This window comes from Falco rusticolus, chromosome 4, assembly GCF_015220075.1.
Source record: "Falco rusticolus isolate bFalRus1 chromosome 4, bFalRus1.pri, whole genome shotgun sequence".
NCBI classification, from domain to species: Eukaryota; Metazoa; Chordata; class Aves; order Falconiformes; family Falconidae; genus Falco; species Falco rusticolus.
In genome coordinates, this window is record NC_051190.1 from 1,968,519 (window position 1) to 1,994,439 (window position 25,921).

A 25,921-nucleotide genomic window follows, 5' to 3' on the forward strand; every position below is an offset into this window, starting at 1 on the left:
ACACTTCCAGAATAAAAGCAAGATTAAAATTTCTTATGGTAATTTTTTTTATTTAAATTAAAGATTTTATGTGTATATCATATAGTTTCTGTTGAAACCAGTTTTAATCTTTCAGCTGAGATTAATGCTAGAAGTTTGCCACTTGTTAGTGCAAAGTTTTATGGGAGAGTGGGAGCTAAGCAAAAAAAGGTCAAACCTTGTACTACACATGAAACTACAGTAGCAGCTTAAATTGCAGTGAAGAGCTGTCATTTGAAGCAATAAAGGAAGCTGACTTCAGTAAATAATGCAGTAAATAGGTGACTTAAATGGGTTTATGTTTTTACAACAACCCCTTTTGGGAAGAAAGTCTAGTAACTTCCTAGATCCTAATATTTAGCAGATACTTTCTTAGGATCCCTAGACAGCATTCATCAGACAGACTTTAACGCATTGCCCCAGAAATATACTTGTTTTTCCTGTTTGACCTTTGAATTATCTAAAGTGTGCTTTGCAGCTTTTTGCTGTAATCCCATTAGATCTTGCAAGGTCAGCCAAACTGGAGATGGAAGATCCCAGTGGAAAATCCCAGTGCTTAAGCAGATAGTTTTAGTAATTCAGCAGATGTAATTTTTCTTCGTAGAGATAGTGAAACCTTTCCTATGCATCATACTAGGCAAAAGAATGTGCTATTAGAGGAGATGGTGCTTAAATTAGATTTCATGCACAGGTTTAAACAACTTCATTGTATTCTGCCTCCTGCAAGAGAGGAACTACAGTCCCAGTGTCCTGGATGCAGTCTTAACAATTTTATGCTTACTGTAATTACCACAGTAATTGTAGTTGGTTAAATGATTGCTGACCTCACACTGGGATTGCTGCACTTCTGCATGAGCAGATGCATTTCTTGCCTGAAAATCTTCTCCTTTTGTACTGTGTAAGTGGATGCATAATTTCTGGGTTGAGTAACGCAAACAGATTTTTTTCATCTAGATCCCAAGGGAACGGAAGGTCCAAAGACTCTTAAAACCAGATGTTAAATATAGTTTGTAAATCTGGGAAAAAACCCCAACCAACCAAAACCAAGCCCCTGTTTTCTGTCAGTCCTAAAAATGCTCACATGGAAGAGAGTCAGACTGTAGGCACCAACAAGGGTGTCCACCTCTTTTTTAATTTTTTTTTTTTTTTCTCCCAGGTTATCATGTTCTTCTCTGTTCCAATCTGTTGAAATTGTCACATGCTCTTAAAAAGCAATTACATTGTTTATTTGCCCTTACCCCAAATCGAGTTCGTCATCATAGATGAAAGTTATGCAAATTCCAGAGTCCTCCCCTGTGTCTGGACGTTCTGGCGTACGCTGCAGCAGGGGCAGAGCGGCTGCGTGCCATCGCGTGCAGTGCTGCCTTTTGCCTGGGTGAAGAGCTGGCCTCCTTTGTAGCTGAAGGTGTGATGTGGTGAGATAGCAGCAGTGGGAGCCAGGTTTTCCTCAGCTACTCCTCTTACATGTGTCTGGAATTTAATGTTCTTTCTTAGGAAACCAGCATAACCCAGTGACGGTGGCGCATTATTGGTGGCTGACAGGTGCTTCGATACAGAGGTTTGAATGTATACCCCTTATGACTTGAAAATGTGTTTTGTGTTTTTATGTTAACGGTAGGATGAGGGAAGAGAATTCCTCTACAATGAGAACACAGTTAAGGAGAGCAATAACATCATGGATAAATGGATTCTTTCTTTCACCCAGTCGCTCATTCAGTTCTTCAAAGCTGAAATGGCAGGTATGCATGTGGCGGGGCGGGGGTTTAACCTCAGATTAGAGAGCTAGCCACTTCATCCAGAGATTCCCAGATTCCACATGAGACTTGCAGTTCAGATAAAAGGAAGGAAATCTTTAACCAGCTACCATCATACATGGAATGCTGCTTTCATGGGTGTTAATACAGACTTTGCTGTGCTTGTTCATGAGATTTCAAAACCTGATAAGGCTGCTCTTGTCACGGCTAATGCTATGAGCTCAGTGATACAGCCTGTTGCTGTAATAACATCTTCTGCACTGCTTGGAGTGATTAATAATACTGTAGTAATAACTAAAGGACAGCAGTGAAAAGGAAGGCAAATATAATTTGGGGAAGCTCTAGAAAAAGGGTAAAATGGACGCTACTCAAGTTAGCTAAATAAAATAATTTTGAGAGGTATGTGAGCACGAGAGATACGTTTTCCCCTGCATAGTTCCATGTAGAGGGTTTCTCTAATCACGTTGGGAGTGTGCGCAGAGGGATGGCATAAGATTAGGATATTGCGTAGCTGTAAGAAGACCCTCTCCTTGTTTTTCTTCCTGCATGTTGTCTTTTTTTATTATCCCATGCCATCCCATGTTATAATAAGACATTATCAGTTGTAAGGAGAAAGTGCCGCCAGTGTCCTCGGAAGTAGTTGGTCTGATCCAGTAAGCTTGCAAACTTGCAGGTAAAGTCACAACAGGATTTGAAGAGGTTTTGGTGCCTTTTAGTATCTAGGTTTCTAGTACCCTTAAAAAAGGTGGCTTTTGCCACTGTAGTTCCTGTTTATGAATAAACAAACAACTCCCCATGTGCCTGTGATCTGAAGTTACCCTTGGAGGAATTTTTAGAAGCCATCTGCAAATGCACTTGGGCCTAGGGAAGGAAGGTATTTGTGGGGTAATAGGTAATGAAGAAACAGCTAAATGCCAGATCTGAGTTTGAGGACACAGGACAGTCCTCCCCTGCTTCAGTCATCTCTTATATTCCCCTCTCTTAGACTGGCGTGATGTTCACTCTCGCCAAGGCCAGTTAGATGAATTTATCTTGCTACAGTAGATAAAGCAGTAATTTTGGTAATAACAAAATTCAGGTGAGGTCATCTAAGAACATTTCATTAAAGGAAGAAAGAATCCTCAAGCTACCAAAACTGGGAGTATGACAAAAGCTGTCTGTTCACACAAATGTGGCTTCTTCATAGAAGCTTTGTCCTTGAAATTTGGTGGTGGTGTGTGTTCAGTTTTGTGTGTTGCCAAACAGAAATATGCAGAGCCTATATAAGTATACCTGCTGCACGGTACAGAGGAAAATACATCGAGGGACAGTGGAAAATTCATTTGTGAATGTGTACCTGAGATCTTGGATTAGTGCATGGTTTAAACAGAAATAGTGTTTGTAGGAAGATGAGCGTGGGGGCAGAAACTTGAATTCACTGCTCTGGATTTCTAAGAGGAAGATGAAGCTAATAAAAAGTGATGCGTCAGCTGACATCTTTACAAAGCAAGAAGCTCCCTCCAAGCAGGAGAAGAAAATTCCTGCTGGAAAATGACAATGTAAAGACTTTCAAGACCGTAGTGTTGGTGTTAAGTCCTATTGTCGTGTGTTAGATGAACGTAGTGTGATGTGCTCATCAAATGAGCGACACATTTCACTTGGAAGGGATTAATAAATATGATTTTCCCATTTATTTTTCTGCATAAACTCTGAATTCAGTCAGATGATAATGAGACGCAGTAAATGTGTACTGCAACATGATACTCATGGGCAAATGTTTTTTTTTAAAAAAACTTGTTTGGATTTTTTTAAAAAGTTTTCTACTTCATATGACTTGAATTGGGAAAAAAATCAGGAAGAGGCAAGGGAAGATTATAATGGTGACTGATAACCTCAGATGTTAAAGGAGATAAATACACAATACAAGCTTCATTTTAGAACCCAAAATAATAATAATGAAAAAATAATAAATACAGAAGCTGTTGTGGAGGTGGCATGATGTGAGCAAATACAACTGATTGCATTTGCCAGCTAGTGCCGTACAGCTCTGTTACCCACAAGGTGTATGAAGCCCCCCGCTGTCTCTGCTGTGTGTAAAACGTAGCTGAGGCGGTGGTGCTGAGGTGGCGTTTGGGCACCATCTGCCAAAGAAATGGTGCGGTCGGTGCCGTAACGGCTGGTCCTGCTGCTGTGCGCGTGATCCTGTGTGAGGACGTCCGGGCTTGGTGCAGAATGGCAAGGGGACACCGCTGACCAGAAACACGGTGCAATGAGCTTAGGTTCTTCCCAAGCATGTTCTGTCGTGGAGCTACATTTGACACTGATCACTGGCGTCTAGAAAAATGTTTCTGTGGAGTGAAAGTGATGTTAATTGTGCCCCAGTTTCTACTGGTAGCTTGAGTAGCCAGCAGTATTTCAGCCGTAACAGAGTCCCTGCCACTTCGGTATTGACCTCACTTGAATAGACTGAGGGTGGTGGCGGGGAACATAACCTCCATACATACTCCAACTTTGGGATGCTTTGGAGAGCCCAGGAAAGACGTTGGGAAGGTTTAGCAATCCTGTGCTAGCCCCGGCTTGGTGGAGAGCTGCTGGCTTCCTAGAACATAACCGTTTGGAGGAAAGGAGACGCTACCTGTCGGAAAGCAGCTTCGTTTCAGTTATTCATGGCAAATTGGTAAAAGTATTGCCATGACATGACACCATGCGTGTGTGTGTGTAAGAGGGTTGTTGCTGTTGTGTGTTGTCTGTGGTTTAACGTGTGCCCCAAGCCGGAGCTGCAGACGTGGTGCCTTCAGGAGCACTGCGTGTAACCGCTGCAGCAGCCGCTGGTGTGGCCAGCTTAGTTTACTTTGATAACAACACTTACGCAAATCAGTTATTTCCTATGGAATAGTGGTATAGTTTCCCCACTAAACCTTGTATTTTATGATGAAAAATTCTGGTATTTGGGCCCTTTGACAAATTGGGCAAGTAGTAAGATATTGGGAAGGTATTGTGGAAGGTAGTAGGGCAAACAATGCTTTGTGTTTTAAGGGGGATTAAAATGTTTTTAAGTAGGGGAAAAAAAAGCCTAACAAGGCTTACTGTTTAAGTGCCCAATAGAAGCAATTATTTTACAAAACAACTTTTCTTCTGAGGACTGAAATGGAAAGAAGCCTCTGTGTGTGTGTGTGCACACGTGTTCATGCCCATGCGTGCCTTTTTCTTGAGTCATGAAAAAGTAACATTTCACGATTTGGTTAATGAACTGGCATTACAGCTGTTGAGGAGAGAAATGCCTGTTTCCAGGCTAACTTGAAACTCTTGTTAAACATCTACTATCCTGAAGGGTGGATTTTTGGAGGTTTTTGTTTTTAACCAGTCTAACTAGATAATGCATAGCTAGAAGTGACCTGGGGATTTTTTTAGGAATACAAATTCCCGTGTAAATAAGGTCTTCCTCACTATGGCCTGAATCTTCTGAGCTCTTCCTTTTTAGCTTTAAATACCAGTACTCTGCCTCTAAAAACACTTCTGTTTTAGAAAATGCAGTGAAAGCCGTAGTGGAGCTTTTAAAGATCCTTTTTATTCAGTAGCTGCTTGATTAATGAAACTGTTTTAGCATAGAGATCAAAAAGCTTTATGCTTTTAAGGAAGTTGTATACAAGGTTTTCCTTAGAAAACAAAGTCCTGTTTAAGTTCCATCCCCACCCCACCAGTTCTCTGACAAACAACTGAAATTTTTCCTGGTTGCATAGTGATGCTTGTGGTGACCTCCTTTTTTGCATTGGCAGTCCTCCATGCTTTTAAGTTACACAGAACTTGAAATACAGCTACATTTATCTTACCTCATCAGGCTTGCTGTTACTTTACATTCTTTTAGCCTCCTGTGTTCCTTTAATTGCAAATTTTTATTATCTTTTTCAGGAGAACTGATTGAAAGTAGGTGTCTCATTTTAAAAGTGGCTAAGAAAAAAGGAAATGTTGGCAGTCATTGATAAAATTTTATTGTATGATTCTACAATAATTTCTGTTAAACTTTTAGTGACTTGGCTGTATTTACAGCATGTGCAAATCTAGGATTTGCGAAATCCTTTGCGATTAATAGTCTCTTATCCACTATCCTCTTTACAAGTCAGATAAAAGCATAAGGCTTCCATAATGCGTGTTTGTGTAGGATTAGGGAAGCAGTTTGGTGGTAGATGTTTGTCTTGAAGCATGAGAATTGATGATGTACAATTTCACAATATGGTTTTAACATAATAGTATGTCTAGTCACTTTTTTGAGCTTACTAATGTATGTGCTTCTGCTCCAGTTTTATGTTTAAAACCAGAGCTACAAATGATACTGTGTTTCTTGAAATGAGAAGCTTGATGCAGTAGGCAGGTATTAACTAGTGTAAACACTTTCCTTCTAGCTTACAGGCTGTACACTGTGGTCCCTCGATTAGTGAAGTTCGTTGATGTTCTGACCAATTGGTACGTTAGAATGAATCGCAGGAGACTGAAGGTAGGTATCGACTTCTGCAGTCTTGTACCGTAAACAAAACCCCAGCGGTCAATGCTAATTTACTGCTTCGTGGTGTTACACACAATCTTTATGCTGCATTTTAAATTATATCGGTTCGTATCTGATAATGGGAATGAAAAGTTAACATTTTTTTCTTCCTCTTTGCTTTATGGGGAGAACCAAACAAATTGTTCAGTAATTCTCTTTCTCTCACTGGATGGGGTTGAGCAAAATGAATTCAGTTTGGGAAACCAGTTTATTGCATTAACCTGGGAAATTTTTGGAGTTTATTGAAGTGCAGTTACTGATCCTAAAATTGCAGATGTGTGGTTTTTTTTGTTTTTTTTTTCTTGGTGAATTCTTCAAATAGGGTGAGAATGGGACTGAAGACTGCATTATGGCCTTGGAAACCTTGTTTAGTGTCTTGTTCTCCATGTGCAGACTTATGGTAAGGGAATTACAGCCTACTATAACTGATATTACTAAAACTATTTGACATTTTTAATGTAGTTAGACACAAAGATGCATGTTTTTAGATTAAGTTGACCATAGAAACTATGGGTACAGAGTCTGAATACACAGGGGGAAACCCCAGGTTGTTACTGATTTGTGTAGCACAGTTCATTTTCCACCCCACCTTTTATCTACCCCATGGTACTATAAAGAAGGTGAATATCACTTGACTGTGATAAAGAGGCATTATGATTTTCTTATCTGATGCCCAGAAGTAACATGTAAATACTAGGAAGGAGGTGAATTAGTAGTAGCAAAGTTGTCATTAATTTCAGTCTGTGTTTTGAGTAACATCACGGTTCTGCATTCAAGACACTGTGCAAGCATTGGTTTTGCTGAACTGTCCTTATGTGATTCATAAGTATTAGTGATTCCTAATGCACAAACAATAAAGAAAAGATGATGATTGAATGCAACATTACAGGCACCATATACTCCATTTATCACTGAGCTGATGTACCAGAATCTGAAAACACTTATTGATCCAGCCTCGGTTCAGGAAAAGAATACTGAGAGCATCCACTACCTCATGCTTCCCCAAGTGAGGTGAGACGGCTGTGATGTGGCAAAATGGGGGTTTGCTTTGGTGGGTTTTTTGTTTGTTGTGTTTTTTTTGGTGGGTTTTTTGTTTGTTGTGTTTTTTTGGTGGGTTTTTTGTTTGTTGTGTTTTTTTGGTGGGTTTTTTGTTTGTTGTGTTTTTTTGGTGGGTTTTTTTTGCTTTTCGCAGCACAGTGCTCCTTTGCTTACTTATGTTTAAAACTGTTTTAAAACAAGCTGCTTTAATAATATGAATAGTCTTTTGCCTCAGGAAGGATTTTAGGATGATAGTTAACACATTCTTTTCTATAAGCAAAAAATGTTGAGGTTTTGATTAAGCTCTGATTTAATGTTAGTCTCTTTGCTGTAGGAGAACATTTCATTAGCGGTACATTTCACACCCCACTCAATGTTAGCTGGAAATTTTCTTTTCCCTCCACGTTTAGGCAGTAGGCTTGTGGTAGGTTAAAGGATTGTAGATGGGAAGAAAACAATTAGGAAGAATGTATGTTCCCAACTCACAGTGCTTTCTTCTTATGTTGGGCAGGGAATATCCTCTTACTCTTAAAAACGTGTGCTGACTGGAAGCTACAATGCCTACCTATGAAGGGCCCAAAAGGCTTATAAAACTTTCTTGTGGGCCCTGCATTTGCAAGAACATACGCGTCCCCCCGCCTCTAGGCCTTTCTTAGTGACTGCTGATGCCAGATCCCGTATGGATTGGAATTATTGTTTTGTGTGCACCACAGAGAGAGCCAGCAGAGTGAGTTCTTCTGGCTTCAGATCAAGAACTCAGACCATTGTCCAGAGATTTCCACTTCCTTGTAAGAGGATAGATACATCGTGTGAGAGAGAGTTTTCCAGACAGATCATTTCTTTGGATGCTGATGGGTGAGGTTTTTTTGTAAGTGCCAGTGTGTCTCAAAAGGGTTTGGCTCCACGATGGTTGTACTGGACGCATGCCCAAGGTTATCTATAGTATCAACTCAGCACAGGTACAACTCGACAGCTGCAGCTGTTTTGGGTTGGGTTGGGTTTTGGGGTGGGTGTGTGTTTGCTTTTTTGGGTGTTTGGTTGTTTTTTTTATCTGGACTAGGGAGACACTAGTATTACAGTAATTGGTTGCTCATTGGTGCCTTGGTGCTCCGTTAGTGGATTAAGTTAGTGCCTGCGTGGCAGCCTGCTGTCAGTTAAAGAACGCAGGAGCAGCACGCTTCCCTTGCGCATTGCAGCTCAGTTGCAAACCCCTCAAGGACAAGGGAGCTGCCCTTGATACTTTACATGTTCATTTAAAACTTTAAACTTTTAGTAATGGTGTTTCTTTTCTGGATACTCTATCCTTTGAGGAAGTTGTATGTTCTTTCTGATAGCTGTAATAGTGACAGTTACTGCAACAGGGAGTTTGAGATTGACATAATGATAGTGCTGATTTTCTGTTTCCTGGGAAAGTGCTATAAAGAATATGTAATCAAAGAACGCAAACCTCATCAGTGAGCTATCAGAGGTGGTTTTGAGCTCCTGTAGAATGGAGTAATGGAAGGATAGGCAACTATTTGCATGAACTCGGTTAAGGCATGGGCTTAGCCTGAGTATTTAAAAGTGGCTTCGTCACTTTTTTATTCCTGGTAGTGCTAACTGACTTGCTGCTGCGTCATGTGAACATAGGTTGTATTTGAGCGGCTTGCACACCTTTCCTTTTTGTCTTGTACTTTCTTTGGATTTTTGTCTGTTAGTAGTTCGTGTAATTTACTGGATCCCCTATGTTTCAGTTGTTCCCTTTGTCAGATAAAAAGGCATGTTTTCAGAGCTAAATTGTTGAAATCTTAGAGTTTCACCCTGAGTTGCTAAGCACATCACTGCATTTTTCTTAGTTTCCCGATGACTGCATAAGGATAATATTGTGAGTTAATAATGAGACTTTTTTTTGATGCAGTTACAGAAAATACTACTTTAACAATATTGTTGGTATGCACAGCTAAAGCTAAGGGACTTGGCCAGTTTCACAGTTGAACTTGACTCAAAACCTGTGTTACAAACCCCACTGAGGTATTACTTGGTCGCTTAATGTCTGAACAGATTGGTTGCATGGAATTTTGTGGATGTGCATGCAGTCTTTGAAAGCTGTTCTCATTTTGTGGCTCCACAACATGGTTACGTAATGGCAAGTAATACTGACATACTGCCACGCTGTACTACATGAATCTTTCTGGGAGCAACATCTCCCGTCTCACAATTTACACACTTCCCTGGTTTGTGGAAGAGCATCTTGAAAAACTGGCTTTTGGAAGAACAAAAGCTTCAAAATAGATAGTAACATCTTAATCAAAGCCCTGATGCAGAAGATGGGGATATTTCAGTTGTAGGTTTTGCTCTACCTGTTCTCTTTTTGTGGATGATCCATTTTTTATGCATGGTTTTCATCCCAGGACTTTCACTACTTATATTACAGCAGGCACCTTCATCACCTTCATTAATTTTATTCACAACTGTCCTTTGAACCAGTGGCTCTGGTATTGATATGACACTTGTGTGGTTTTAAAGGAGCTGCTCAATTGATGCAGCAACTCAAGTAATCAAGAAAACCACATTCTTGGAACTGTTGGCTGCTAGTACATTTGAAACAAGATCTGAATGTCAGCTTACTCAAAAAAAAAAAAAAACAACCCACCACCAACCCCAAACAGCCCAACTCCCCCCAAAAGGCAAAAAATACCCAAACCCCAAGCCTTGCCTTGCCTCAAAATGGAAGGTGTTAAAATGATGAAGTTGGGAAAAATGATGAAGCCAGGAAAGATGACAAGACTGTCTAAAGCATCAAGCTACAATGTTTAGAATTTCTGAAAAAGATTATAAATTGAGATCCAGTGGGTTGGTTGCATTATAGGTATTTCATTGTCATTATAAGTATCCTATTTATAATACCCTTTTGCATCATCTTATGATACTATTAATGTAAATCTTTTTATTGGATATTAATAGAATATGTAGTATGACTCTTATCATCTCCATCTTTTGAGAGGTGCTAACAAAAGAAGATTTAAAAATAGCTCTGGTGGTGTTTTTTTTTTTTTTAAGCAAGTTATTTTCTCATCATCTTCTCTATGAAGAGAGAAGAATGAAACTGTTCGTTAATTTTTCAAACTGCCCCAAACAGGGCATAACTAAGTCTTTGCAGGAAATTTCTGAGAAGAGGGTAAAATGCTTTCATTCGACTCAGGTACACTGAAAACGAAGCAATGTAATATTTCCTTTTTAATCTAGGGAGGATCTCATCGACAAAAAAATTGAAAATGCCGTTTCTTGTTTGCAGTCTGTTATTGAGCTTGGACGAGTAATCAGAGACAGAAAAACCATTCCGGTCAAGGTTAGAACTCTTAACGTCTCTTAACAATACCTTGGGAATGTGCAATAGCTTTGTAACTCTGGGATAAGCCTTGGAAGACTTAATAATTGTTTTGGAATAACATACAGAGTTCAGAAATTATTATTTATCATTTGAAGTAATTTATTGTTGAAGTTCTTTATTTTCAGTTGGAAGAACAAAAGTTTCTGTCTTTTTTTTTTTTTGTTTTTCCTTTCTTCTTCTCCCCAGTATCCTTTGAAAGAAGTAGTTGTTATCCATCAGGATCCAGAGGCTCTGGAAAATGTCAGATCTTTAGAGAAATACGTACTTGAGGTAAGAACATCATGAACATGATGCTTAAATGGATTGTGTGTGTCAGTTACCTAAATAAACAAAACCGTAACCTTCCCTGTTGATGATATTAATAACTCACTAGGTAAAATTAATTTAAAAGAAAATTGTAATGAAAGCAGGTATCAGTGAGTACTGTGTACAGATATGAAGGTAAATGGGTGATGATCCTTAGCTGTAGTCTTGAGAAATTTGAATTACTCAAACTGATCACAAAGGGCTAAGAGGCCAAGAAAAATCAACATTTCTATTGATCAGTGAAAAGAAAAAAACGTTTTCTAAATTAAAATAAGACTGTAGTCAGCTACATGTTGTCAGAGATGGATTGCAAAATTTGTGATCTCCTTCAGTTAAAGGACATAAAAATCAGTTTGACAGTAAGTAGAAGGGTTGATGGAGAGAAGGAGTTCCATGTGAGGGAGAATAGGGGATCAGTCAAGATTTTTGTAGGGTGGTGTTTAGGAAATAAAATGTCAAATAACCGAGATGTTAGGCTGTACAATTTCTTACACTCATCTGCTCCCATATGCCACTGCATTACTCCTTTAGTGTATGTCCATTAGAGAAATGCAGCCTGCCCTACTTACAGATATTTGGATAAAGACTCTGTCATTCAAAAGAAAAGTAACTCTTCTTGGTTTTTTGAGCTTAACATCCTGAAACGGGCTGCACTTTCTGCTTTTAGTCAGTCATGTAAAAATCCATAGTATTTTAAGAAGTGAAATGAAAAAGGAGTTTGTTTGCAAATAAACTTTATTTTTGTTTATAGTACAAACGTATAAATAACTTCTAAACTTCCATACTGCATTTCAGAAGTTGTCGTGAAAGCACAAAGCTTAAAAAAAAGCTTGATTGCTTAAAAATCTGTTAGTAGGGCAGGCTTTTTTTAGTCTTTATGTTCTATTAAATTTTATTACAAATAGACTTCATGTGCATCTTCTTTCACATCTATGATGCACGAGAGAAATCAGAGGAAATAGTGAGAAGGAAGAGTATTTTAGCTACAGTGCTGAATTCCAATGAGCTGCAGTCTTTTTATCCAAGAAGAAAAGCAGGGGGGGGAAGCCTCTACACCAGTATGTCTTTGGACTTTTTTCTAGGGGTTGGGGCCTTCAAAATATCTTGCAAACCAGTGGTTCTCGAACAGTAGATCTGTCATGATCGTGCATTTGATATGAGCTATACTGTGTGTAACTTCTCAGCGTTAGAGCCTAGGGGCTTTATAATTGCTTCTCTGAATGGGGAGTTAAGAGTAATATCATCCCCGTTGTAGGATTGGAGGCCTTTCAGAACCGCTCTGGAAGGCAGCGAGGGAAGGGGGCAGACTGGTTAAGCAATGCTGTTCTTTCTGAGCAGTCTGATTTTCTTCCTGCAGTAGTCACTCATCGATAGAGATGATCACTCTTCACCCAGATGTTTCATTCTGTTCCTGGGGGAGATAAGCCAAGACTGCGTCTTTGTAACTGTGTGTGTTCTGGGGAGGAAAGAATTGCATTTTGAACAGCAGCTTTTTGCTAAGAAAGCAGACTCCTAAAGGAGCTGATTTGATGTTGATGTTGGGCAGAATGCATGCATTAGACTTGAATATAAATTGGGGATTACTTTGTGACAATAATTTCGGTGTATTATTTGTCAGTTCAGTCTTTCCCTTATGCAATCTCATTGCATTTGTGTGTGGCTCTTAATGCAGTGGGGCAGAATACATGCCAGCTTTTCTCTCGGATGAGAACTGAAGGAGTGATCTTGCAAAACAAAACCACTGAGGTAATTGTTCAGATGGGCTTTGCCCTTCAAGACCTCCTGATAAAAATGTTTGAGGAAGGGATGCTAGCCTCAATGCAAGGCCCTTGTTAGGGAAGTTAAGTACCATGCAGTACAAAAACTAACAGTCCCTCAAAATATCAGCAGCTTAACTGTTACAAGAGATTTCATGTACAAGTGTTAATACAATTTCTGATTGCCTGTGCAGTGCAAGCTTAGCTATCTCATGTCTTGCCCTCTCAAATCTTCCTGTTTGAAACAATCTCTCTTTAAATGAGCAAAAACTAGAAGAAAAAAACACAATTGAACAGCAATGCAGTTGTACATCTGAACCGTTTATGAAAGACTTCCTTTCCTTCCCTCCCCTGATAATTCCACATCTGGAAAGGTGAGCCATAGAACATACTTTTCATTTTCCTTTGAAGTCTGCTCCCTTCCTGTATTTTAGGTGCTTGTAGCATATATGCTAAGAACAGATTAGTGCTGCAACTTAATTCTGCCTGGTCTACCCCCACCATACTTCCCAGCTACTGTCATTAGCGTGCAGCTGCTACGTGTTCAAGTAGAGTGATCAGGTGGGAAGTGTAGGGATGCTCCACAGTTCAGGGTGGCTCCTTTCCTTCAGCTCCACCCCCGGCACTGAAGCTTCGGCTCTGACACTGCAGAGGAACTTGCTGCCCTATTTCTGTCTTCAGGAAATGCTTTCCATGCTGTATCACCTTAGGACCTCTGCACTTCTAAAGTGCTAATATAATAAAGGACTGGTGGGTTTAGGGATGTGTCTTTAGGTTGTGTTTCTCTTTAATGGTCTCTGGATTATTAAATAAAATGTATTTCTACTAATAATTGACCTTTGACCTTCCCATCATCTTTCATTTGTCAGAATCTGTCATTTCCTACATCAGTTTATGTATGTTCGTGACAGAGTCATTTCCAATGGCTTTATTTAACACATGCTGGTATTACATGAAGCATGATGTTACGATGCTTTCAGTTTAATAGATTTTTTTTTTCCTTAAGTGTTTGTAGTCTCTTGCTTTTTCTAAAGCCAGTGAAACAGGTCTTTACAGATAAGGGAGACTGAAGTTCTTTTTCTATTATAGTAACCGCTGGCAGTTCACTATCAAAGGATTTTTTTTCCCTTTGCCTGTCCTTGGTAGGGTAAGGATTCTTTCTTCCATTTGATAAGGTGTCTTCAGAGGGTTCTGTAACAGAAGATCTAGTCACGTGCTTAAAATGTATCGGAACTTTATTAATTCAAGTTGTCGTTGTCAACACAGCTGCTTTGCCTTGACAAAGGGAACAAAAACCTGCATCTGCCTGAGCAGGATCAACCCACCTCACTTGTGCTGGTGAGAACAGCCATGTCAGTCACAGAATTCGAGAGGTGACCGAAGCGGTGGAGGACCTCCCTTATTTAATTATATGTTACTCCATCCTTTTTCCCAGTCCTAAATATACATCTGAGGAAGGCTTCTAAAACTTTTGCTGGGGGCAGCTGAAGCATGGTCATGGCCCAGTGCATGGGACTTGTACATCAGTGTTGTATGCTTCTTGCTTTTAGTTACTGTGGGACTTCAGATTCCTAAGAATTGAGCACTAAGAGAACTTTAAAAAATCTTAGTTGATTTGTAAGTCGGATTGTAAGGCTTTTCAGTCATGTTAACTAATTGGTTATTTCTCTTAGATTTGCCAGTTACGATGCTTCAATTCAGGATTGCTATTACTGTTAATCGTTTCAATACCTGGATCTTTTCAATAGCCGAATGCTGTGAAATTTAGGTTAATGTCTTATCACACTTTCTTGATCTGAAAACTGGATTTGTGGACTTTACATAATCCAATTTTAAGGGAGATTAAATTATTTCCAAAAAGATAGTTGACAAAATTTGCTGTCAGCTTCTACATCAGCAAAAGGTAATAAAGGAACCTAAAAATTTGATAAATTATTACACAATCAGATTGTGCATAGGTATGTTATAATTTCTATTCATTTGCTACTGCAGACAAAATTAAGGTGTGTCTTACAGGGAGATGAGTCACAGCAAACTCAACTATTTTTATGGAAGCACAAATAGAAAATATTGTCTGTTGTCATATTTTTATTATGTATCTTAAAATTCAACAAGCTGATGCTGAAGCTTACTATGTGTTTCAGTGTATTACATAGCAATCAATCTAGTTGTTTACTGGGGTGGTTCGGAGCTGAAGAGGTCAGTGGATACAGGCAGACTGGGTAGTATCACTTGGGCTGTGTTTGCAGCTTTGTTCAACTTCCTACATCTTCAGAGCTTTAGAACCTTTAGTTGCTGCCAGAAGTGTGTTTCTAGTAAATTTGCAGGTGCCAGAGGTAAGTTGTAAGAAAAAAGACACCATTTAATTTCATGCAGTTGCTGGCTAAAGTTTGAAAAATACGCTTGGCAATACTTGGAAAACTTAATTCATCGCTTTTTCAGAAGTAGCTGTCGTCCTTGATCTGTGGTCTTACTCTCTCCTCATCAGAACATAGCAAATCATTTTAATAAATGGATTCTGATGTTAGAACTGTCCAGAGTATAGAGTTGTTATGCAAAAATAGCCTAGCTCACAAAATGAAATAAATCCAGAAGACTTTTAGCAACTGAACGCATTTGCATTTTATTCATTAGTATTTGAGGCCTTTTACAAGCCCAGTTCAGAACTTCTCTTCCTACCTACTCCCAGTGAAAAGTTCTATCAGAGTAAATTTTACTCTGTGCACAACCAGGATCTTATTTGCATCTACCCTTCAACCCCCACCCCTAAGTATGGCTGTAATAAACCAGAGAAAACTTGACTTCTTCATCACGTCCGAGGTCTGCCGGCGTTCCATGGCACGGACGGTGTTTGCGTGACATGGCAGACTGAGCCGGGAATGGGCTGAATTAACTGACAGGTGACCTGTGGCAGCGTGTGGTCCATCGCTGTTTTTTTTTCCTACACTATTACGTAATCAATATTTATTTTCCGTGTTAGGATGTTCTCAGAGCCCATCCCCACTGAAGCGCAGCACTGGCATTTCTCTTTCTCTGTTCTGAGAGTCGGGCACAACGGCGCTGGCGGTCTGTCTGGTCGTGTCTGGCACATGGCACCAGCGACAGGCCCTGTAGGTGGGAATATCTGGATGTACGGGTCTTCCAGCTGGGGACGGGAAGGACTGGTTTGCCTTAGTTTGTGTGTGAGAGACTGGAAAGGTGTGTGAAGGAGCTGATTTCGATCTATTGGGGAGGTAAAATTCAGAACTATTTCAGGTCAGACCACTACCTCGAGGCAGATATAAGCAGGCCTAAGATACAGACTTGTTTTTTGAAGAGTCATTGTGGTTTTTTTAACTGATAATGTATACAGAAGAATGGTTTCCTAATCTGATTAGTATAGAAAACTTGTCCAGATGGAGCTGGCTTTTATGTAATTTATCTAATCGGGCCCAAAGTCATCTTTCAGTTTGTGCTGTTTTTTGGGTTATTATTTCTTCTTTACCCATGAGGTTGTCATTTACTACGTGTGGGCTCATTTCCAGCAGCACCCCATTAAAACCAAATTTCTAAAGTACATGATTTTCATTAAATTTCCTAAAAGATGTATTAAATAAAATGAGATGCAGTTGTATTCTTGGCTACTCGTGTCACTAGGACTTCCTAGGGAATTACTGTGGCTCAGAGGCTGTATGTAGGCATTATTTCTCAATCTAAATGTTTGGCTACTTGCTAGTCCTGTCATGCTGACGCTACCATTTACTTCTGCTTCCTAAACGACTCGGAGCAACTTGCTTGCCAAATGCATTTGGTGATTCTGGATCATGTTGATGTGAACTCTTAACAGCTTTCTAGTGGAGATTTAAATGCAAAATGCTTGAAGTGTTGGGCAGCCTGATGGACAAAACCTGCCGAATTAGTGACATGTGCTCCAGATACATGCAGCTTTGTACCTGTAGAAGAGTTGCCTGTTGGCAATTAGAGCTTTCCAAGGACCGTCCCTGGTACGTTACATGAAGAATAGAGAGGGAGACTCTGCGAAACGGCAAGTTTAGGTCTCAAGTCCCGCTTTGTGTTTCTTTCTTGGCTTTACAAAGCAGGGAAAAACCCAGCTCTCTTGAAGACACAAAATAGCGCTAGGCTACAGTGCTTTTATTTACAGTAGGTATACCAAGACATTTTTTCTTGTCATTAATAACATTTGTAATGCCATTTGTTCATTGGACACAATCAAGTGTAGAGCGGAGAGGTTTGCTGTGTATTGTCATTGTACGGTCATCAGGGTATGCAGTAAGCTTTGGGGGGGGTTTAATGGTGGTTTTTAATGTGCTTATGTGATAAGGAAAACATTTGTAATTGAGAATGTAAGAAATGACTTAGTGATTTAGGCCTGTGGCTGACCTAGCACGTGGTGCTGTCTCCTGCAGTGGCACGGTCCATGCAGAGAAAGCAGGAGCGCCAGGCCGCTTCTCGCAGTAGATTGCTGTTGTATTCGCCATCTGCAGCTATTGGATTAAAGATGCTCGAGGGCACGGGCCTGCCTGTTCCCTTTAACCTCTGCTCATGTGCCTACTGCTACGAGCTTAATTCCTTTTTGAAGCTGGAGGTACGCTTCTGCTTACCTCCTCTTGTGGCATCAAGTTCGAAGGGTTAACTACCTGTGTGTCGATCTCTCTTAAATCAGTCTCCTGCTGTTTCCGCTGCCTGGTCCCTTACTCAAGGGGTTGTTTGGGGACTTGGCAAATAACAGTTGTATGTTCCTTACCCACCTCTTTCATAATTTTTCAAATCTCAATCAATTGTATCCCTCTTCAGCATTCTTCCCAAGGAGTTCTAGCACTGTCCTTTAATCTCTTGTTCTGTAAAACTTTCCACAGCACCACTCTGTTGCCCTTCACATACGGGGACAAAACCAGCGTGCATTACTTGTAAAACGTGGGCATGCCCAAGGCAAAGCAACATCCTTGATCTCAGGCCCCTCCTGAACTTCATGCATGTTTTATAAGGTTTTTTGGCTACTCCAGCGCACTGATCTTGTGCTGCAGAGCACAGACAGAGCTTCGTCTGAGCCAAGGGGTCTTCTGTACAGTCAGTACCTAGAAGAAACAGATAAGGAAAGAGACAAAATGAGGCAGTAGCATTTGTAAAGCCTAAACCATAAAATCGTCAGTTACAGTTTTATGGTTAAATGCATACTGAAAAGACTATTTCAGCAAAATTTTTCTTCCTGAATTTTGTCAGGCCATTTTCTAATGCCATTGCACACAAAGGTAATAGTTTTATCTCTTCAGGCAGTTGTAACGGTAAAATAAAAAAGGCCGTTGAATAGGGATTTGATTTGAGTTGAGCTGACTGGTGTCTATTAATAGCACAAATGTCTACCTAAAGGCTGAAGGAGGAGGGTAGGGTCTTCTGCTGAAGGATGGTTTCAGTTTGCTTGGCTTTATTTGCTCTTGCAGTGTTGGCAAATTACTTGGTTCATAAGAGACAGCGACATAAAAAATTTGCAGCTTGAGATTTATGACTTCCCCCTTGTACTGTGGCCCCTGGTTTTGTGCCCTTTCCACAGCTATTCTTTAGCTGCTTTTTTTTCCTCTTGGTGTATTTATGTAGGAACTTAACGTACGTCAAGTGACACTATCTACTAATAAAGATAAGTACGGAGTCCGGCTGAGAGCAGAACCAGACCACATGGTGCTTGGGAAGCGTCTGAAAGGGGCATTCAAGCCTGTCATGGCTGCGATCAAAGAGCTGAGGAGTGAGCAGCTGGAGGAGTTCCAGGAGACGGGTGCGTGGTGGCACAAGCCACTTAACGATGGCAATGTTGACCAAAAAAACCGGCAAAAATCCTTTGGCTCATCAGAAAAAAAAAAAAGCCAATTGCTTTTAATTTGTGTCTATTAATGAAGCATTTGCAGGAACAGATGCAAAAGTATCCTTCTGTGGGCTTAGGAGAACTTAAGGCCTACTTCCCCGTTGTTATCCCTGTTCCCTATTAAATATTATGTTAATGAGAATAGGAGGAAAGTTGGGGTTTTATTATTCTGTTGACTGCAGATTAGCAGTGGCCATGTATACTAATCTTACGCTGTTCTCCTCTGGAGGGCTGAGGTGAAGCAGTGACCTGTTTTGTAGGACTGAATCAGATTTGAGCCGAGTAATGTGCAATGATTGTTATTCTAAAAGCATTGCTTCAGCTGCAGCTTTACAAGTGGATGTGAATTTTCCAGCTGTACCTGTTCAGCTAACTGCTTAAATGTAAATTTTGATTTAGTCGAGTCTCTGGATTATTTTTGAAGTTCTGTTTCTTGTCATTGGAATGGTACGCACAGTTGTTGCAGCAGCTGCATTTGAGTGAGTTCTGCCTGTAGAAGCTCTTGTATGAAAAATCGGAATGTGGGACGATAGTTCAGTGTTTCTTACTTAAATGCTGGTTAACTGTATTGCAAATAAACCGCATTTTATGTCTTTGAAGCCTGATACCTGTTAAAGCTTTTTGAATAGAAAATTTTTTTACTGTGGTTCTAAGAGATGCCCTTCATCTGGTGATTCTGCAGGCACCATTGTTGTAGAAGGCCATGAACTCCATGGGGAAGATCTTCGCCTCATGTATCAGGTTGTAGGAGGATCTGCCCAGTTCGAGGCACATTCTGATGCTCAGGTATTTTATTGGTTACTTCTTTGTTCTTGATGAATGGAAGGGTTCCTCTAGAAGTAATATGAAAATGGTGAGGTGAAAGCTGGGGGGTGTGTTTGTGTGTGTGTTCAGGTAGTTCAACAAATGCCAGGAGCTGATCTTCTGAATTTTGGAAATATTAAACGTGATATTTTGTAAGTGGGGAGCTCTATAACAATGCACCTGCACTTCTGACTGGGTTACTGCTAGCTTGTTTCCAGTGTGTGTCACCTACTCGGCTGTCTTCTGTGCATTGCCTCAGGTTTTGGTCCTGCTAGATGTCACCCCAGACCAGTCCATGGTGGATGAAGGAGTTGCCCGGGAAGTGATTAATCGCATCCAGAAACTTCGCAAAAAGGTTAGGAAGCAGTGGTTTGGAACAAGACATTTCAATTAACTTTTAAGCAATTTTTGGGCAATGTGCAGTAGAAACTGACCTTTTTAATTAAACATGAAGTCCTGTATCATTTTCTCCTTATATATAGCTTTCTGTTTGGACATAAATGATTACAAATCATTATTTTTGTTTTGAATTCCCATATTGTTAAGTAGCTGGAGTTGAACAGTGAGCGTGCTATATATCATCCACAGTGAATTAACTAATTAGATTTTGCTGAGCCCTTCTTGTTTTCTGCCTTCAGCCACCCAGCAGGGGTTCAGTCCCTGCTGAGTGGTGCTCAGGCCCGTGCTGCCTCCGGCCAAGAATTATGTTCTGTTCCACCTCTGCTCGGGTGTGTTACATCAGCCGGGCCGTGAGAGCCCCCACATCCGAGCCCAGGACTGCGAAAAGGAACAAACTGGTGTCTTGGCAAATTGCAGGTGGCATTTCAGGCACAAATTTGTATACCTGTACCTCAAGGATTCCACTCTAAATTTTTCTGCTCATACATAGAAATGATGCTGCCTGACCTTGATGTTAAAGCACTTTGAACCAATATAACTTCCTTCTCTCTACAATGCTAACCCAGAAAGAGCTGGATCACTATCTCCCTTTTGTGCTGCGAAAGTATGGTCACAGTCTAAAAAGCCTTTAATCTGGAGAGGACATAAAGTAATATTTAACTTGGTACAAAGAATTCTAAAGGTTTCAGAACCTGGAAGTTTGAAAAAAACCCCGAACAACAACAAACCCAGAAAACAATCCCCTCACACACATACACATTGCAAACGTGGAGTGTGTTGTTCCAAGATACACGTATGGTTTTTCTACTTGACTAACTTGGTGGCAGTGTGCTAGAATTTGTATCTTTTTCGGACTTATGCCTGAAGAAATCTTGCAAGAGCTCTAAATGGTGTGTAGAGAAAATTGTCATGGGATGTGTTTTTAGGAAAAGGTATCTGTACAGTTAAGACTTCATGAATCTTCAGTATAAGACTGAAAAATGACAAATTTGTACCAGAATAGGGTTTTATATATTTTTTTGTGTATATATATATATATAAACCCACGTAGCTTTATTTCTGTATAAAATAAAAAAATAAAAACAGGAAGGAACGTGGCCATGAAAAGAAAACACTCTCGCAAGTTGTTGGATGGTTTAAATTTACTTCTGTAATTACATAAGGCCATAAATTATTCTGACTTAAATGAATATCAAAATACTTAATCTTCCCTAATAATTAACATGATGCTAATGGGCATTTATTCTGTCAGTCTTTCATGCCCACTCCTGTTACAAAACTGTGCACATAACAACCCACATATTTGGATCCACAGTAACTACTACTGGCAGTAGGGCAGTCATTACTTTTAGTCAGCTTTAGAAACAAAGTTGTGCTGCTGCTGGGGCTGCTATTTCTTTCCTTGAAGCCATTTTCTCACTGAAGCAGAATTTTGTAATTCAGCTTTAATAAGCGTACAACGCAAATTATTTGCTTTTTTCCCAAAGTACAAGTTGGTGTGCTAGGTGTGACATAACTAGTGTAAAAACTTCAAAGCCTGATCACCACCTTCCAAAACCGTACAAAATGTCTTGGAGACTCTTGTGTGTTAAAAGGTCACCGATTAAACCCTCAGCTCTTTATTAAACAATTGCTTAATTTCAGAGTAACAGGATGCGTAAATGCTAGTAAAATTCTTGTGCATCAAGAAAAACTTTTCACTACATTTGGTATTTGGTAGGCTTTCAGCTCACTGTGGGGGTGAGTTGGCAAATGAAGGTGGAAGTGAGACGTTTTGAGTAAGGTACACTGTTTGGTCATTATCTCTTGAGGAAAAACTCACCATGTTCCCAGCCTCTTTCTTGCCCTTCTGACAAAAGAATTGTTTTATTCTAAACTTTTTGTGGAAAATGTCTGGTAAATATCTTTCGAAGGTAGTTGTTGGGTTTTTTTTCCCTTTAACTTAACAAGTATTCCTTTTTTTTTTTTAGTTGGTATATGTAAAAGTCACCTTGCTGTCACTAATAGTATATTTGGTGAATCCTACAGCGAAATCTGGTTCCTACAGATGAGATTACAGTGTACTACAGATCACACCCAGAAGGTGACTACCTGGATACTGTTATTAAGGAACACACGGATTTCATTTTTGCAACAATAAAGGCTGCCCTGAAGCCTTACCCGGTGCCTACCTCAAAAGAAGTTCTCATCCAGGAGACAACTCAAGTAAGAAGGAAAACGCACTGACTGTGTAGTTCATCTTGTTACCAGCTTTTAACTGAACAAAGTGCTCAGATTACAGAAAAATTGTATGTCAATATTTATTTGTGGGATGTAGTGGACATTGAGTGTTTTATATTTATAAATTTCCATATTAGTGTTTTTTGGTTTAAAAATAAATAAAATAGTTGGGTTCTGTATGTGTAGTATTTCTGAAAATGAAGCTGCTTGGGTACCAAAATAAGTATCTAGGTGGTAGTTTGTGTAAGCTTAATACACATAGTTATTTGCACTTGGATTAGTGGATTGTTCAGACAGCAAAAATACTGTTCCTCTGATTTCTTTAAATTGATATGCTTTTGTATTAGAAATGTTCTCCTTCGAGGCTAAATTTTGCCTTTTGGCTTAAGACCAACTTCAGTTATTAATGTTTGAGGATGCTTGTGTTTTCTCCCCCTTGTTGCTAAGTTCAGTCTTTTGTAACAATGCAGTTTTGCAGATTGCTTATTCTTTCAGCAGCAGCTTTGAACTATTTGTTTTGTTTTCTTTGTTTGTTTATTCTGACATGCTTTGAGATATCCTTTGCCATGGTTTTATTCAGACTTGCTATATACAGAAGGCGTTCCTAGCAGAATCGCAGAGGAAGTATTCTTCAGTCTAAAGGTTATGCTAAACCAGAAAGACAGGAACTTTAGGATATATCCTGAACTTAAAATTTGATTTAGAGAATGGGTTGGGCGCTTGAGTATAGCTGAACAGATAGCGTGTATTTTATTCATCTTAATAACAATATGTGTAAAGAAAATATTTTATACTTATTACACTTCTAAAGTTGTACAGATTTAAAATGAAGCTCTGTTTGGCCTTTTTCAAAACTATGAGTTTAATTTAGTGGCAAACAGGGAAAAACACTACATAAGAGTGAAGAAATATTGTGGTTGAGAAATCTGTGAAAGTACTTTGCTATTTCTTCTAAGTACTTACTAGATTGGATACTGCCGATGGACAGTTTGATGTTGAGTCAACATCAAATCTGAATTAGAATGCAAAAGTAGCTGGAGAAAAAATTGCATAATGCTGGGAAACACTTGTCTGGTTGCCTACCTCTGAAACTGCCTGATACATGAGCTTTAATGTTGGTCGCTGTGTCTTTCCATGAAAGCTTTCCTACCTGTACAAGTAAGGTTCCCTCCCACTATTATTTTTCTGTTTTCTAAATCTTAATTTAGCAGATTCTAGTGAAGAATAACATTGTGGAAAGCTGAAAGATTAGTCTATTGGATTAGTTTTAAATAATGCTGTCTACCTAAAGATGAAATTTTGCCCTCTGGTTATTGCAGATATAATTGATAGCTGCCGTCTGGATGTTGGCAAAACCCAGACATCCGCTGAGTGTCGGAAATGATGAGCTTGTGTGTAAACCAGGGGTAGGGGGTTTGTGGGTCAGGCTGTGCATTTGCACAAATGACAGATTTCAGACTGGGAAAACCTAAAAAAAAATTAACAGAAAACACAGCAGGTATGACAGGCAGTGCTGTGTGGCTGTTGCAGCTGATGACTGAGGTTATAGAAGTGCAGTCGCCTTGTCACGGGCACACAGCCGAGCGCCTGCCTGGCCGCTTGGGATCTGCGGCGTGGAGGTCGTTTCAAACAAAACCGTTAGTTATTGCAAGTTCTGTGTACTGAAGCTATACAGCTTATGTATGGTAAACGGAGGCAAAGAAATATTTTGTAAGTAAATGCCGAGTTGTTTGTTATAATTTTACTTTAAGGAGTCTCCGTCGCTACAAAGTACCTCCCTGCGGAGTCCATGTGTGGGTTGCCTTCCGCCCATGGGGCGGTTGCTGTGTTTGCAGACTCGATGTGCCTCTGAATTGCCAGTCACATTTTAAAATAGAGGTCGCAGGGAGAAAGAGGTGGCTGAGAATTTAGTGCAATTCTCAAGGCTTCCTCGGACGACTCAGTTCCTGGGACTGCAGGGCTTGATTGCTCAGGGCAGGTGTTCGACTGTACTCTGTGTTCTGCTGCAACCAGCTTGTCATGTTAAGAGCAATGAATAAGAATATCTGAAATGAAAAAGCCCTCCTTTCGAAATCCTTTCAGTGTAGAAGCTCGGCCCGTTGTGTGGAGCCGGGGATAGCTGCAGCTGTGTGCAGTGGACGTGTAGCTTGCTGCCTCGGACATGGCTGTGGCTGGTTGTCTTTGGGCAGAACCGTATTGCGTTTTGTGCTGGCAGTTTCAAGCACAGATGCTCTGAAGATGTGAATTCCAAGTGAACTGTGCATACACTGTCTTCTGTTGGTGGGGGCTGGTAAGCAGCATTGATGTGGAAAATACTTTAGCAACTGTTACACATTCAGATATAAAAGCAGATGCAAGTTAAGAGAATGAAGTGTGTAATCCCACGTGTGAGTGTGTTAAGTCAACTGCAACAGGATCATTGCTCCAAATTTCCGGGATTTATTAAAAGGAGAAGTCTGCATGGTGTTGAATATATGACAGATGCAGTCTGTCTTCTCTGCAGCTACTTTGATTATGTTCAGGATCTTTATTTCTATGGACTTATCCTGGATCAATTTTTGGTACGAGGCCTTATTATGAACTTCTCTCCCAAAGACTTGCTCTGGGAGACAACAAAAACCCAGCAGTTGCTCAGAAAATACTGGGACAGAAAAGCAGCTACCTGCAAAATGAATTTTTAGTTGCTGGTAGAATGGATAAACACAAAATGAGATTTGCTGCTCCTGAAGTGTCTTTCCCTACTTTTTGCTAGGAGCTCAGTACAAATGGCTTCGCAGGCTGTCTGGTTATCCGTTGGGCTGTGACCCTGACTGGCGGCCTCTAAACTTACAAAAATACTGGCTGAAGTGGCTGCTTAGTACCAGTTGTTCATATAAGAGATTTCTGGATTGTATTTGTTTAATTAAAACATGTAATGAAGAGATCTTTTAGAAGTGTGATTCTCATGAAAAGTGGTGTAGGTGCATGAATAATTCCAGCCTGTGCTTAGTTCAGGAAAAAGCTAGTGCTTGGAAAAAGCATAATCTTAAAAGCTGTGGTTTAAGGCCTTTACAAAGTAGGTGTGGCTCTGACTAGCAACAGGTTCTCAAGTCTCTTCACCCTGTCCCCCATTTGCACAGGAGGGTACGTGTTCCATTTCTTATGGAGCACTTCAAGTTTTAATTGACTGGCTAATAGCTAATGGGGAGATGGATGTTCACAAAGGCTGACTTGGTATCGAGACAAGTGCTGCCCCTCGTTGTTCTCTGTGGCCTCTGGGCACAGGTGAAGGCTTCTCCAGACAGCGACTGAGAGCAGGGTCCTGCCTTCAGATGCTCTGAATTACCTCTGGGAGAGTGTTCCTCTCAAGTATATTCGCTTGTGGATTATATTTTGGGAGACTGTCATCACTGCTCATCACTTGTGAAAATCAGGCTGTTTATTCCACTCTGTTTTTCCGACGTGTTAACTACTGCTATATCTTTAACATATATTGAAGACAAATTCCTATTTGAAGCGCTCTGTCTCTGAAGGAAGAAGTGGCAAAGTTGCTATTTTATTGTTAGTCGTGTTTTAATGACTTAATGTTATTTATGTTAAAGATCTTAATGTTTAAGGAAAATATTTTGTTGTCTTTCTTTAATAAAACAATATTCACATAATCATAATATTCCTCTTTCTTCAGCTGAAGGGATCAGAGCTGGAAATTACACTCGTCAGAGGTGGTTTGTGTCAGTGCATTGGTCCAGCCTGTGCCTACGTCAACCTCAAAGTTTGTGTTAATGGGACAGAGCAAGGTAGGAATGTACCAGGTTTGATGTGTCACTGATGGTGTCACAAGACTGTTCGGAAAATGATGTGATGAATGTTGGTGTCATAAATTCGTTTGAAAGATACTGCAAA

The 25,921-nt window shown here is 40.0% G+C and overlaps 1 protein-coding gene across 2 annotated transcripts in view; it reads left to right on the forward strand.

Moving 5' to 3' along the window:
- Positions 1-25,921, forward strand: part of IARS1 (isoleucyl-tRNA synthetase 1) — a 118,924-nt gene that overhangs the window by 73,662 nt on the left and 19,341 nt on the right. For both annotated transcript variants that reach the window (XM_037386412.1, XM_037386413.1), the window contains exons 21-31: positions 1,637-1,757; positions 6,152-6,243; positions 6,614-6,691; positions 7,181-7,302; positions 10,555-10,657; positions 10,886-10,969; positions 18,355-18,529; positions 19,299-19,402; positions 19,680-19,775; positions 21,848-22,024; positions 25,704-25,815. In XM_037386412.1, the coding sequence (XP_037242309.1) occupies positions 1,637-1,757; positions 6,152-6,243; positions 6,614-6,691; positions 7,181-7,302; positions 10,555-10,657; positions 10,886-10,969; positions 18,355-18,529; positions 19,299-19,402; positions 19,680-19,775; positions 21,848-22,024; positions 25,704-25,815 (1,264 nt within the window). The remainder of the gene's footprint in view (positions 1-1,636; positions 1,758-6,151; positions 6,244-6,613; positions 6,692-7,180; positions 7,303-10,554; positions 10,658-10,885; positions 10,970-18,354; positions 18,530-19,298; positions 19,403-19,679; positions 19,776-21,847; positions 22,025-25,703; positions 25,816-25,921) is intronic.